This window comes from Rhamphochromis sp. 'chilingali', assembly GCF_963969265.1.
Source record: "Rhamphochromis sp. 'chilingali' genome assembly, chromosome: 10".
In the NCBI taxonomy this organism is placed as follows: domain Eukaryota; kingdom Metazoa; phylum Chordata; class Actinopteri; order Cichliformes; family Cichlidae; genus Rhamphochromis; species Rhamphochromis sp. 'chilingali'.
In genome coordinates, this window is record NC_137937.1 from 8,655,282 (window position 1) to 8,669,003 (window position 13,722).

The 13,722-nt window shown below is 38.9% G+C and overlaps 1 protein-coding gene across 1 annotated transcript in view; it reads right to left on the reverse strand.

The window, feature by feature from the left end:
* The window catches only part of unc5db (unc-5 netrin receptor Db), a 298,720-nt gene that overhangs the window by 79,990 nt on the left and 205,008 nt on the right, over window positions 1-13,722 (reverse strand). Inside the window, exons 8-10 of the mRNA XM_080894516.1 lie at window positions 12,964-12,996; window positions 5,602-5,787; window positions 1,830-2,192 (exon numbers count right to left, since the gene is read on the reverse strand). Coding sequence (XP_080750642.1) covers window positions 1,830-2,192; window positions 5,602-5,787; window positions 12,964-12,996 — 582 coding nt within the window. The remainder of the gene's footprint in view (window positions 1-1,829; window positions 2,193-5,601; window positions 5,788-12,963; window positions 12,997-13,722) is intronic.

The following is a 13,722-nucleotide window of genomic DNA, read 5'->3' on the forward strand; positions in this document are numbered from 1 at the left end:
CTGAGTCCATCTGCGCCAATGAGTGCAATTTGGCTGCGACATGTCTTTTTGCAACAGAGGACTTAAGTCAACAGCTTGCCAACTGATTGTATAGTAGTGGTTGGTGCTGCTCTCCCAGAGCATTGGGTAGGATTGAGGTTAGGGTTAGCACACTGGTAAAGGAAACATCAGCAACCCAAAACCAGCATCCCCAGAATTAAGTCTTCCACTCCTCCTGCTGACTCTGACTTCAGAAGTTTAATGCGAACTTCGTCATAAGTAGATGGCAACAGATTGGTGATTTTTGCCCATTTATCACAGTTAATTGCCATATTATCACAGACAGATTGCATGTAATTGCCAGCTTGACCCCATTCAGTCACAAATCTGCTCTCAGTCTGCCATCAGACTGACTCCGCCTTATTGCTGTTTTATTGCTGTCTGGACGCACCAGAGTCGCTTTGAAACAATTGACTGTGAGAGGTCACTTGTTCATTGCAGTCGCCAACAATTTTCTTTTCCAGTGTGACTGTAGCATAAAAAAGTTTAAAAGATGGATAATGGAAACAAGTTATCCTTAGACAACAAAAACTTTAACTCCTCAATGTATTTCTCTGAAACAATACTCTGAAGAAATGCAAAAATAAGCTTAATATTCTGGGGTGCCTGGAGTTTAGGAGTGAGTTGGTCTTTTAAGCTATTCAAGCTATTTCTGTCTGATCTTGCAGTGACTTGAGTCAGAGCGACACGACAGACCTCAACTGGTCAGAGCTTAGAGTCTTTCACAAGTAGGGATGGGCCAGCAACCAGCTACCCAAAGCAAAATGTAGAATCTATTCTTGCGCATAAATTCGTGTGTATGCTAGTGGCTGGTCTGTGACTGTGGACCTTTCAGTTGGAACAGTATGGGCTGCCTGTTCTCTGGATTCTTTCTTTTGCCATGCAAGCCAGAAAGCTCTCTGCTCCTATTAGTCAACGTCACAAAACAAATTGTGGAGATTGTCATAGGAGGTCGAGAGAAGTTAAAAATATCAGTTCTGGCGGGCTTGTCTTTTTGTTAGAATGTCACAAGGTGTCTAAGACGTGGCTTCGGTGGTTGTTGCTACATGGGATAAAATGTATCCCAGGGCCCTATGCTTATTTTTGGACCCACTGCTCTACATCTTCTCAGCTTCCACTGTGTAGTCTGAACTTGGCATTAGCATCTGCATTATGTGTGCACTTCTTTATCTCGGCTTGAGAACATGTGATGCATATTTGGGAAGCCCCAGACAAATGCTGAGTCACTTTTACTGTCAGGGCAAGAGATTAATCCTTCACACTAAACTGACAGACACATCGCATCTTTTATTTCCCCTCTGTGAGCCGCTGACCTCTGAGAAACACCCTAGCTGCTTCGTACAACAAGAAATACAGCATTCTAAGAGGTCTTTAACTTCAAGTTCAATCAGCAGTAACCTATAAATCCTGCTTTATAGTTTCTGATTCAATCGATGGTTTGTTATACTTTTACTATTGCATCTGCTGTGTCACACTAGCATTTTTTCTTTTTCATGATACATTGATATGGTGGTCCCTGAATATACTTTGGTTAAGACAGTAATAATTTTCTGTTTTAAAAGAAAGCTAAAATGGTTGCTGATTACTGATAGGGACCTGTTTCTAAGCAGTCCTGCCCACCTTCTAGAGAATCACTCTGCTGTTTGTCTTAATGAACTGCAACAAAGAAATACTATGCTTTCAAGACGCACAGATAAGAGGAAGTAAAAAAAAACTAAAGCAAGAAAATTGGTGGAAAATTATGGTTATGGTTTTGCATGATAGTCCAGCAACTTTTCTGTAAAGCTCACCTGTGTTTGGCACAACCAGCCTCCCTCCATGGTGACCAAACACACCGGTGGTCCTCAGCGGCTCTTTGCAGGAGCTGAAGGGCCCATTGAGGGTAAGCAGGCCCTTCTTCCTTCTGTCCATGGTGCTGCAATAGTCCCGGCTCAGATCTCGCGGGAAGGTCTCGGCTGGGGCTTTGGCGTGGAACTCCGCCCTCTCGGCCACACCTAGTGAAACCATAAAGGAGCTCTGAACTTTGACCTTGATGTCTGGCAGGGGGTCAAAGAGCTCTTTATCTGTGCTGTCCTGGAAGCAGAGGGGAGTGCTGTATGTCCGGCCCACTGTTAAGTCTGGCTGCATGGAGGAGTTGAGAAGCAACGGGTTTCCTACAGAGATGGAAAGACAGCACACAAGTCACCTAGAAGCCCTGCTCACAAGGGACCTGTATTAGGCAGGGAACTCATTTAACTAATGAATCAAAGCCCTACCTAAACAGCACTCACATGGGATAATGAAATTCACTGTTGTCCCAGATACAACTAAAAAAGGTCAAGATTGTACGATTCTGGTATTTTTTAATGCCTTGATTTAGGAAAGAAAAAAAAAGAAGAAGAAGAAATTCAAAGATGTTTAAAAGCTGAAAAACATCTTACTTAAATTAAATATTATCCAGGCTCTCTGTCTGCAGCACAGTGCAGCAGATTACATTCAACTGAGTTGTCATTTCACCAAAAAAAAAAGAACAAAATATTAAAATCAGCGTTAATATTTAAAATTAATACAAATATCTGGATGTCCCCAGATAGCACTGATCCAGGTCAGTTCAGGTTTAAAGGCCACATCGCTCGAAAATTCTTGCAGCTGACCAATGAAATTCCAGCAGCAATTAAAACAACATGCCCGGGCAGGCAGCCGCTACATCAGAGGTAAGGGAGCACAACCTGGACAGAAGGTCCAGGGCTCTGAGCCACGGTCAGAGCGTTAGATTTAATTACCAAGCACACCCACAGCTTGATCTCCATAATCCATCTGCTGGAGTCAGCTCCTCTGGACACCCAGTTGTCCTCCTGAAGGACAGGAGGGAGGGCCACGAGGATCTATGTGACCGCTCTGTAAATGAGGGGAGTCCTTCATCTCCCAGCATGAACCCAGCAGCAGCCTACTGAGGGAGGTGAGAGGGAGGCGTCTTCATCTGTGACCATTAGATTTGACGACGCTGCCAAACAGAGCAAGGAGCACGCCGCATCGATTTGGCAGACGTGCTGTGCCCCTCGATGAGCCAGCCAAGATAACAGTGAAGTCATTGAGTCCTTGCTGCCCAGCTGTTGCCAGGCGAGGGGTGCAAAGCAGGAGGCTAATGTTGTTTTATTTTTAGGGAAGTCATTAATTACCTGGTATGTGATTTGTGATGAGCATCTTGGAGTGTGTGTTGCTTTTTCACTTATTCTTTCAAAACTTTATCCCTTATTTTTTCCTGTCACAGTTAAAAGGTTGCTGGTTTAATTCCAGGAGAACATATAAATCCCTTTTAAGATGATGGCAGGAAGGGTAACCCGAGTACCCTGTACCCTGAGCAAAGATGTGTTCACTTGAAAAATTACCACTGTTTTTGTGAAACGTGGTCAGTTCTGTTAGTGTTAGAATATGTTAGTGAATCAGTTTCTGTATCAACAGCTTGTGGTTGCTACACCTACAATGTGCATACTGCCATGTCTCTATTTGTCTTTATAAGGAAACAGGTTGTTGTTAAAGAGAAGCCTGCACTGCTAAGGGGGGAAACAACAAACAAAAATCAAAAAGCAGGAGAAAGTCAGCTGAAAAAACTGAAACAATGAAGTCCAAAAAGAGAGCCAGAAAGCGAGTGTAGGACTGACATAACAAAAAAACAAGAAAAACAAAACAAAAAACACCATCAACCATTTTTTCCATCTAAAATTTGGCATTTCCATTACCAAAAAACAAGGTCTAATGGGTTGTCTGCACTGTTGGTTTGTTATGTTTTGTTAAATACAAGAAAATTATAGTTTTCCCTCCACAGTTTGAGTATGGTGTCATACTCTCCTCACCATGTGGCAAAAGCATGAACCATGTTCATGAAGTAAATATTACAAAACTATATCAAAATAATATATTGTTACAAAATCCTCAGCAGCTCTTTGAGTGCTCAGATAGAGTAGAAAAGCGCTATATAAGAACCAGTACATTTACCATTTACAGTTCTGCTCACAGCACAGCAGTGTGCCTCTGTGTACCATGTGGAAACCACTGCAGTATACTGTATTAATATCATTGCAGATTTAACATACTTTATCATTCACCACTCTAGTGCCTGCATTCCAGATGACAAAGCACCAGCACATATGATGCAGGTAACATTACCTGGTAATTGCCACTAAAGATGATGTTCCCAAAGAAATTGATAAAAAAAAAAGACGCATTTTTCATTTCAAGTGAACCCACAGGCAGCTCTGCTGATATTCTGGCTCTTGGTCAGAGCCGCACTCTGGTGGACATTACCCCTCTGCAGCTGACATTCGATCACTGCTAAATTTTCTCCCCTCCGGTCGAGTGGAGAATGATCTGATTATCGCTTGAGTGTGCATCTTTAAGAATGGCGCAGTTAAAATGGAATGGCAGTGGTGAGATGAGAGAAGTTAATGAAATGTACCTCAGGTTGAATACCTTGAGGGATAGGTTTGGAATTGGGCTTCTGATTAAAAATCACTCAGAAGGAGAAGTAATGCACAGAGACAGGTTCAGGTCCAAAGACTCATTCTGCACTCTGATAGCAGAGAGCCATCCGAAAGCATTTAAGAACTTCTTTAAAAAAAATTCTTGCTAGTAATTATTGGGCATGAAAATGCTATTAAGATACAATTAAACAAAAACTTTGTAAGGTCTTTCCATCCTCAAGGAAGCATTTAATTTCTTGCCATGTTTATAAAAAGGATTGTAAAACTTTAACAAGCAGGCCTGTATAAAATGCCTCAACAACTTCCTTCAAAAGAAACTGCGGGAAAGAGATGTGGAAGAAGGTGTTCTACATTTCAATAGAAAATGGAAAGGAGTGATTTTGGCTGGTCGAGGGCACAGCAGGCAGGCTGTAAGGAGAACTGGCCTATTTAAATAGGATTAATGACCTGCTGAATGTAGACCTGGTGTTTTGTCTCGCACCTTTCCAATGCCATGACAACGGGTGGGGCTAGACCGGCTCCCTAGGCCTTGGAGGTGCTGTGGGGTAGAGTGTAGGCCCCTAATGGGACTCTTCACGGATGCACTGAGGATGAATCACCTGTCAGCGCCATGGCTATCACATGCACTAACCCAGAAGTGTTAGGAACGGTCATGTGGATGCCTGTAGCGAGGCTGTCTGAGATGGCCACAGTCGTCAACCAAAGTTACCGCTGCACCCAACAGAAATTGAATTGATGTTCACTGTTCCATACCCATCAGTGGCTTAGGCCAGTGTAATCTAATGGAGAATATTGGTTGCCTGACATTCAAATGTGTGGTCTGCAGGGAGGAGGGGTGGTAGTATAGGTGTCTATCAGAGATTGATTATCTACCACTTCACAATAACAGACGAGCAGGTCTGTCAAAATAGAAGGACTAGTTCTTTCGCTGATTATGGAGGGATAAATCCTAAGCAGATAGGGAGGCTGCACACATTCTGCTTGATGCAAACAAATGCCATCAATCACCTGGTGGCCCTGTCAGAAAGGTCTGTGATGATGCTGCCGTTTGGCCTTGTGGTCGCTGTCTCGTGTCAACACGCAGTCGAAGGCACTCTCTTACCTTGTCTGGTGTTCTTGAAGTTGAAAGACTGGAAACCCCCGGTGAGCGCAGAGGAGTCAATAACGTCCACGCCGTACTCGCTGTGATTTTTCCTGTACAGCATGACAGCCACCACAAGGATTGCAACGGTGATTATGCCGGCTCCAAGGCCTGAGTACAGAGCCACATCATTGGAGCTCTCCATACCTGAGACACAAGACACACACAAAAAATGGCTACCTTCAATTCTCTTATTCCTCAAGAAGCACTTCAAGTAATGGCCTAAGGGAATAGGACAAAATAATGGCCAGGCAATCAATGTCCATTTATGTTGCTCAAATTCAACATAATCAGTGCTTTAATTCATTGTTTAGGTACTCTAAACAATGTTTAAAAAGAGCAATACCACTGTGACTGTGGGTCAAGGCTACATTAGATACTGTCCAACACATAACTGAAACAATCTCAAACTCAGTTGTGGGCAGCATAGTTGTATTGTGGGTTCAAAAGATGAGAAATGCTTGGAATACAATGTTCTGCTGCAATAATCTAACACTTTTCCTGTCCAATACTGAATAGGTCAACAAAATTCAACATTTATGGCCAAGCTTCAGTCTAATGGAACTGGAGCTCAGCGTCAGCTATAAAAGTAAACAAATGGAGAAAAATGGAGAAACTACTTTGGTAGTGACAAGTTTAGCAAGAAAATAAGGTTAGGTTAACCGGCTAGCTGCATTGCTGAGTGTTGATGATTTTGTCAACGAATTTACCCAAACCTCAAAACCTAATCTATGTAACTCACTGTAGCTATCCAAATTGAATACTTTATCAACTAACATTAGGAACCAGACTCTCACAGCTAGATAGTATTTAGCTACCAGCTGTAGATAGCTTGAATTTTCACAAAATCGTATCTGTAATATAATCATTTAATAGTGTTAAACAAAAACAAGACTAGCATTTAGATTCTGCAAACTATTTTTGCGCTATTATACTGATACTGAGGGATACAGTATGTGCAATGTTCTTCAAGTTGTTGTAGACCTACATTGCACAATACACCATGATAGTGTAGATCAGCACCATCTAATATACGTCTTATCACTCTCACTCTTTTATCCGATGTTAGCTTGCAGTGTAGTGCCACAAGCAAGGAACAACAGCTCACTTAACAATTAATACCAAGGTTACCCACAGATCCTTTAAGACTGTAATGTAAATAATTTTATCAGCCACATTTTATTAATTTGCAGGATATAATTTCAGTTTTAATATTATTTTTCTGTAAATGAATCACTTTACCTAAACAGAAAGAAGCTGACCCAGTGAAAGACTTTTTCCTTAATGTTGTGTAGAAAAGAGCATCGCCTTAGTTGTGATAATAAAGACCCACAGAGAGTGAAGATGAGATGGAGAAAAACAGTGGAGAAAATGATGTTATTATGTGGACATACAAGAGCCAATTCAAGCAAGTTTTGGGTTAGTATGAAAATAAAGCAAGAAGGAGGAAATGAGGTATGACATCCAATATTCACATGGCAGCTAGAGAAGCTACAGTGCTACAGTCAAGTTGATATCAAAAGATATCTACTTGACTGTAGCACTTTAATAGCACTGTAGGTCTTCTTACTCCATCCATAATTTTACTTAAAATATACTTACTATACTAGTAAGTGTCTTACTAGAAATACAATTTCATTATTTATTTATTTATTTATTTATGTATTTAAATTGTTTTGGAGTCGTTAAAAATAACTCACAATTGTCCTCAGATTTTTCAGATTGTCACTACAAGGCTCCTGTTTGAAACTGCTTGGGCTACATGCATCTTGCTTTAGTAATGCTTTACCACTTTGACCCTGATTGTTTTTAATGCTTGATTTTTGGTTGTTTTCCAAAAAAATGAAAATTGCGAAAGTAATACCACTATATAAAAGTAATGACAAACACAGTTTTACCAATTATAGGCCTATTTCTCTACTGCCTCAATTCTCAAAAATTCTAGAAAAACTTTTTAATTCAAGATTAGAAAAATTCCTTGAAAAACATCAAATAATAAATGTTGGTCAGTATGGTTTCAGAACGCAAAGAACCACTTCAATGGCGATAATTGAGGCAGTAGAAGAAATTACTGATACACTGGATAAAAATAAATATGCAGTTGGTATTTTTGTTGACCTCAAAAAGGCCTTCGACACAATCAATCACTCAATTTTACTGGATAAATTGGAAAGATATGGTATTCGAGGGAAAGCTGGTAACTGGTTAAAAAGTTACCTAACAGGTCGGGAACAATATGTTAGCATAGGGCATTACCATTCAGAGAAACTTGGTATTACATGTGGTGTTGGGACCAAAACTTTTCAATGTATACATAAATGATATTTTTGATGTTTCTCAAGTACTTAAACTCATACTGTTCGCAGATGACACCAACATATTTTTCAGTAGCGATGATTATACTGATCTTGTAATGACCGTAAACAGGGAGCTAAAATTAATAAAAAAATGGATGGACATAAATAAATTATCATTAAATATAAATAAAACTAAAGCAATGTTTTTTGGTAATTTAAAATATAATATAGAATTACCAATTATCATTGAAGGTGTACCAATTGATAATGTGAGTGAAAACAAATTTTTGGGAGTTATAATTGATAACAAAATTTCATGGAAACCCCACGTCAGACACATAAAAACCAAAATTTCCAGAAGCCTCGCAGTTTTGAACAAAGTGAAACAATTCCTTGATAAAGATGCACTTCGTACTCTGTACTGTACCCTGGTTCTTCCATATCTTACATATTGTGTGGAAGTGTGGGGAAACACATATAAAAATACAACTAATCCATTAGTCACAGTACAGAAACGAGCACTGCGTATTATTCACAAGGCTGGTTATCTAGATCATACTCACAAATTCTTTCTTCAGGCAAAGTTACTTAAATTCCAGGATCTGGTTAATTACAATACATCCATAATTTTGTATAAAGCTTTTACTAAACTTTTACCGGCAAATTTACAAACTAGATTTGAAATTCGAGAAAAGGTTTATAATGTGAGAGGCTTTGGAGAATTCAAATTACCCAGAACTCGAACAACCCGTAAAGGCTTTTGTGTGTCTGTATGTGGTGTGAAAATCTGGAACAGTCTGAGTTTACAATTGAAACAATGCAAAAATATTCATAGATATAAATTTCTCTACAAACAGTTGGTCTGGTCACAGTATACTCAATGATGGGTTTTAGTGTGCTCTGTAATGTCTGTCCTCTTACCATTGCTGGTATGGATTCCAAAATAAAAAATAAAAAATAAAGTGTGCGTATGTATGTACATATATGTACTTGTGTGTGTAGATATATATGTATGTATATGTATGTGTGTCTGTTACTTGTAGTTATTACTGCCTGTTACCTGTGGTAATGCAATTTATAATTTATATATTCTGTATTCAGTTATGAAGGCTCTAATTGTTGGTTGCGAGCTGCCGCTTAGATGCTTGTATCTGCCCGGGGCTGTTGATGGGTCTGTATGCAATGATGGGCGTAGCTGCGGGAAGTTTATTGTTTTTTTTTGTTGATGAGTGAGTATAGGGGTGGGATTTAATAAGTTTTCTTCGTCCCACTCCTTTTTCAGGCAAGTTTTGTTTTTTGTTTTGTGTATTTTATGTTCAATATAGGTATTTGTTGTGCCTGAAAATGAATAAATAAATGAAATGAAATGAAATGAAATTACAAGTGCCTCTGCATCATATTAAAAGTTTAGTTTAACAAATCTGATTTTACTTTGAAAAAGTACCATCAAGTCATCCATTATCTAGAAAATGTGATAAATAAATACTTATATCAACTTCATACTTTACATTCATCATTTTATATTTAGCCAAATGAATCACAATCAAACAAAGAGTGTAGGGTTGAGAAATCAAAGGTTACCACACACACACACACACACACACACACACACACACACACACACACACACACACACACACACACACACACACACACACACAGTGTGTGTGAGGAGTTCAGTCATTTGGGAGGGGCTCAGAGTAGAGCTGCTACTCTCACATTGAAAGGGAACAGCTAAGGCTGTTGCCTTCTGGGTAAAGTTTTCCAACTGGGCATATCTTACTGGGAGGAGGCCTCGGTGTAGACCTGGGACCCGCTGGAGAGATTACATCTATCAGCTAGCCTGGGAAAACATTTTCCTTGGAAAAGCTGAAGTAGGTGGTGAGAGGGAGGTCTGAGCTTCCCTGCTGCTGCCCCCATGACTTCAGATAAGTGGAAGAAGATGAATGATTTTTTTTTTAATTTTAGATTTAAATTTTTATTTTGGTGGTTGTCATGAATTTTCAAACAGCCTACATCACTCATAATGCACGACACACTTTTCAGTGTACTTTATTCGTTTTTCGGATGTTAATTTGTCATATTTTAGTAATACATGAACTTCTTTTCCTGAGAATTCTCAGGAGGAATAACATCACACAGAGACTGCTGGTGTCCTTCTACAGAGCCACCATTGAGAGTGTTCTAACTTACTGCATATGCATCTGGTACACTAGCTGCACAGGGGCTCAGAGGAAAGCACTCCAAGGGATCATTAACACCGCCCAAAAGATCACTGGCTGCCCTCTCCCCACACTGGAAGTTCTACACAACGCCCACTGTTTTAAAAAGGCCCAAAACATCATAAAAGACACCTCACATCCTGGCCACTCCCTGTTCGAACTGTTGCCCTCAGGCAGACGGTACAGGGCAATCAGAGCAAGGACTAATAGACTCAAACACAGCTGTTATCCAACTGCAATAACACATCTGAATACTACAAAAAAATGTCCATCACGCCACTCTTGTGTTAATCTATGCACGGTCTGAAGCATGTGTGTGGGAATGTATGTGAATGTTTTACTGTTATATCTTATTAGTATTTTAAGTATTCTATCTATTTTATTTATTGAATTTTATTGTTTTATTTATATTTTGATATTGCTAGGGATGATGCAATGATCGGGGACCATTCTTAATTTCGTTGTTCTCATGACAATGACAATAAAGTTTCTGATTCTGATTCTGATTCTTTTGTAGTAATATTTTTCCATATCATATTCAACCTCGCTTTATTTGAAGTGTTTTTCTTCCTCATTTTCTGGAGTATAACGTGCAATGTTGACAACGCGTGATGTGAGTTGTTGCACATTTAAGCACCATGATTCATTCTTGAAGAATGTGATTAATGGTTTAAAATGCCTTTGTTACTTTCGACATGTTCCTTTAACTTGTTCTGCAATGTAACTTAACAGCTGAGTGTTTCTTAGTTTTAGACCAAGTTTGTCGACTGGAACATCCGTAACCACCACAGTCAATTTTCAATCAAACAGTCAAGATGTTATTGAAGTGCAGACTTTTACTTTTAATTTAACAAAAGTATTACACATTAACTGTTAACAATAACAGCCATTTTCAGAGACTCAGTGTAATTGGAATGAAACATATGGAGCTGATCCCAGTTGCTGAAGCTATTCACTGTAACTCTCAATATGAGGTCCCAATAGATATCAGTACAATCGAAGGAGGCCATCATTACATTGCAAAACAAAGCAGTGCCATCGGAGCGATAGAAAAAACTTTAAACTGACCAAATAAAAAATCTGGTACATTCCTAAAAAGAATGGATGCAACAACACTAAAAGCCCCAAAGGACCACAGACAACAACTGCAGTGGTCGTTCACAGAGTTCCTTCTTTCGTTAACAACAGTTTCTTCAGAGCATCTAACCAAGTAAAGAGGTAGGATTGTCAAAAGCATATCAAAAGTTGGCTACATGAAGAAAAATCTTTGAAGAGATGAAACTAAGATTATCTTGTATCACAATCATGGTAAGAGGACAATATGAAGAAGGAAAAGAGCAGTTTATCACAAACTATTAAATATAGTGGAGGCATGAACGAATGGGCATGTATGACTGCCAGTGGAACACAGCCATTAGTGTTTATTGATAATGTGATTGCTGATAGACGCAGCATGAATTCTTAAAGGTACAGGGCTATATTCTCTGCTCACGTTCAACCAAATGCTGCTAAAGTAGTCAGACAGCACTCCACAGTACAAATGGACAATGATCCCAAACATACGGCAAAAGCAACCCAAGTTACATGTCAGTCACTTGATCGTAACCCAATAGAGCATGGCTTTCAGTTACTAAAGAAAAAACTAAGAGAGAGAAACCCACGAACAAGCAGCAACTGAAATAACTGCCAGGAGAAAACCATATTTAGTGATATTCATTGGTCTTAGACTAAAGGAAGGCATTAACTACAAGAGATTTTTATAAAGATTAAAAACAAATCTTTATATTTCAAGTCATGCTTGTTTGTCAAATTGCTTTTGAGACTCTGAGAATGGGGAACTATGTGTAAATATGCTGGTAATTACTAAATAGTTTATGTAAAATTTTTCTTAAAGTTTTGTTAAACTTGAGCTGGAATTTTGTACTTGAACTCTATCTTTATCTTAGTCTTGACCTTAACTTAGTCTGGTTTAAAAACCACCAGGGTGTAGCATATTGGAATTAACTAGAAAGAAAATGTCAGTCAAATACTTACAAACCTAAATTTTGTGACTTTGTGAGAATATGGTGAGAGGAGTAGACCATAATGTTAAACTGTGGCATATTACACTAAAGCTAGTAACAGTGAGAGTGATTAGCCTTACTGTCTTTAGACCTACTGGTCTATGTCCAATAGCTGTGATGGATATCTCACAGGAAAGGCAATCAGACCCCATACAGTGATTGCTTGCCACATATAAGCTTTATGCAATCCCCATTCAATCATTTAAGCTTTTGTAGTAGGCACAACTTTCATGTTGAAGTGGCAACCTAATGGAGCTACAATAACACCTGACAATCACTTACTTGGACTAACTCTGGCAAGTGATTGAACGCCACCACAGGAATGCAAGGACAGCGCTGTAAATTGCTCAAATTAGCTCATTTGCAATGATTACAAATCATTAATCCTCCACAACATAGCACATGTTCACTTGTCACAACCAATATATCTCATGGCTCAAAGTAGAAACACAGCTGTGATGTCACGGTTGTCATAAAAGTTCAGCACTGAATAATGACATGAATTTGTAATGAGCATTTGCTGGGTTAACACCAGAGCTGCTTAGATCAAGGTGAACTAAATATTGTAATTCATAATGTGTCCATTTCCAGAGTATATGCTAAGAGAATGCAAAGGACTGTCACTCCTCTAGTTTGCCTATAGCATTTCTTGCGCTCAAAATTAAGGGCATATAACATATCAATGGCAGGTGGGAGGGCAGGGGAGTAGAAGATGAAAGAAATCCACAGTGGAAGACTCACTTTGAGGTTTAACGTCATGTAGCAGCTTTCGATCTGCAAAGACAGAGAGATAGAATGAGACAAAGAGGAGAGAAAGTGGTGATTAAAGTCTGAGCCTCTGTGAAGTGACTATCAAATGTGGTCTCAGATCCAACACCCTGAACAGAGGGAAGCTCTTCTACTGACTGTACTTACAAACGATATATTGGATCTCATAATGGCCTGGAAGGTTTTAATATAGTTATCAAAGCATCACAGATAAAGAAGGTGAGGTATAGATTGTATAAACTCATCTCTGAGTGAACTAATGATCTCTAATGTTTGAGGACTGAGTCGTACTTTTCTACCAGACTACACTGATCACCCATAACATTAAGACTAGAGCTGGGCGATATGAGATTTTTTCATATCACGATATGTTTTTTTCATTTCAGGCGATAACGATATCTATCACGATATAAGCCAAATAACTATATTTGTAAGATTTAAATGTGCTGTTGCTCACAAGTAAAATGTGAAATAATCAGCAGCTTGTTTTTATTTAAATATTTATTTCCCATAATAAGTTCAACAGGGTAGATGTACTTAAGGAACATGAGACTTTTTCAGATAAATAAAGGCAAATATTGCAAACTACACAAAAGGCAGCCGCTAAAGCGTTTAAGTTTCAAAACAGAACAAACGAAACAGAATAATTGTCAATTCCACTTAGAAACAAAATATTAATTCTAAAAATAAATCTTAGTTTGTTTTACAGAAGAACAGACAAAACTGACTAAC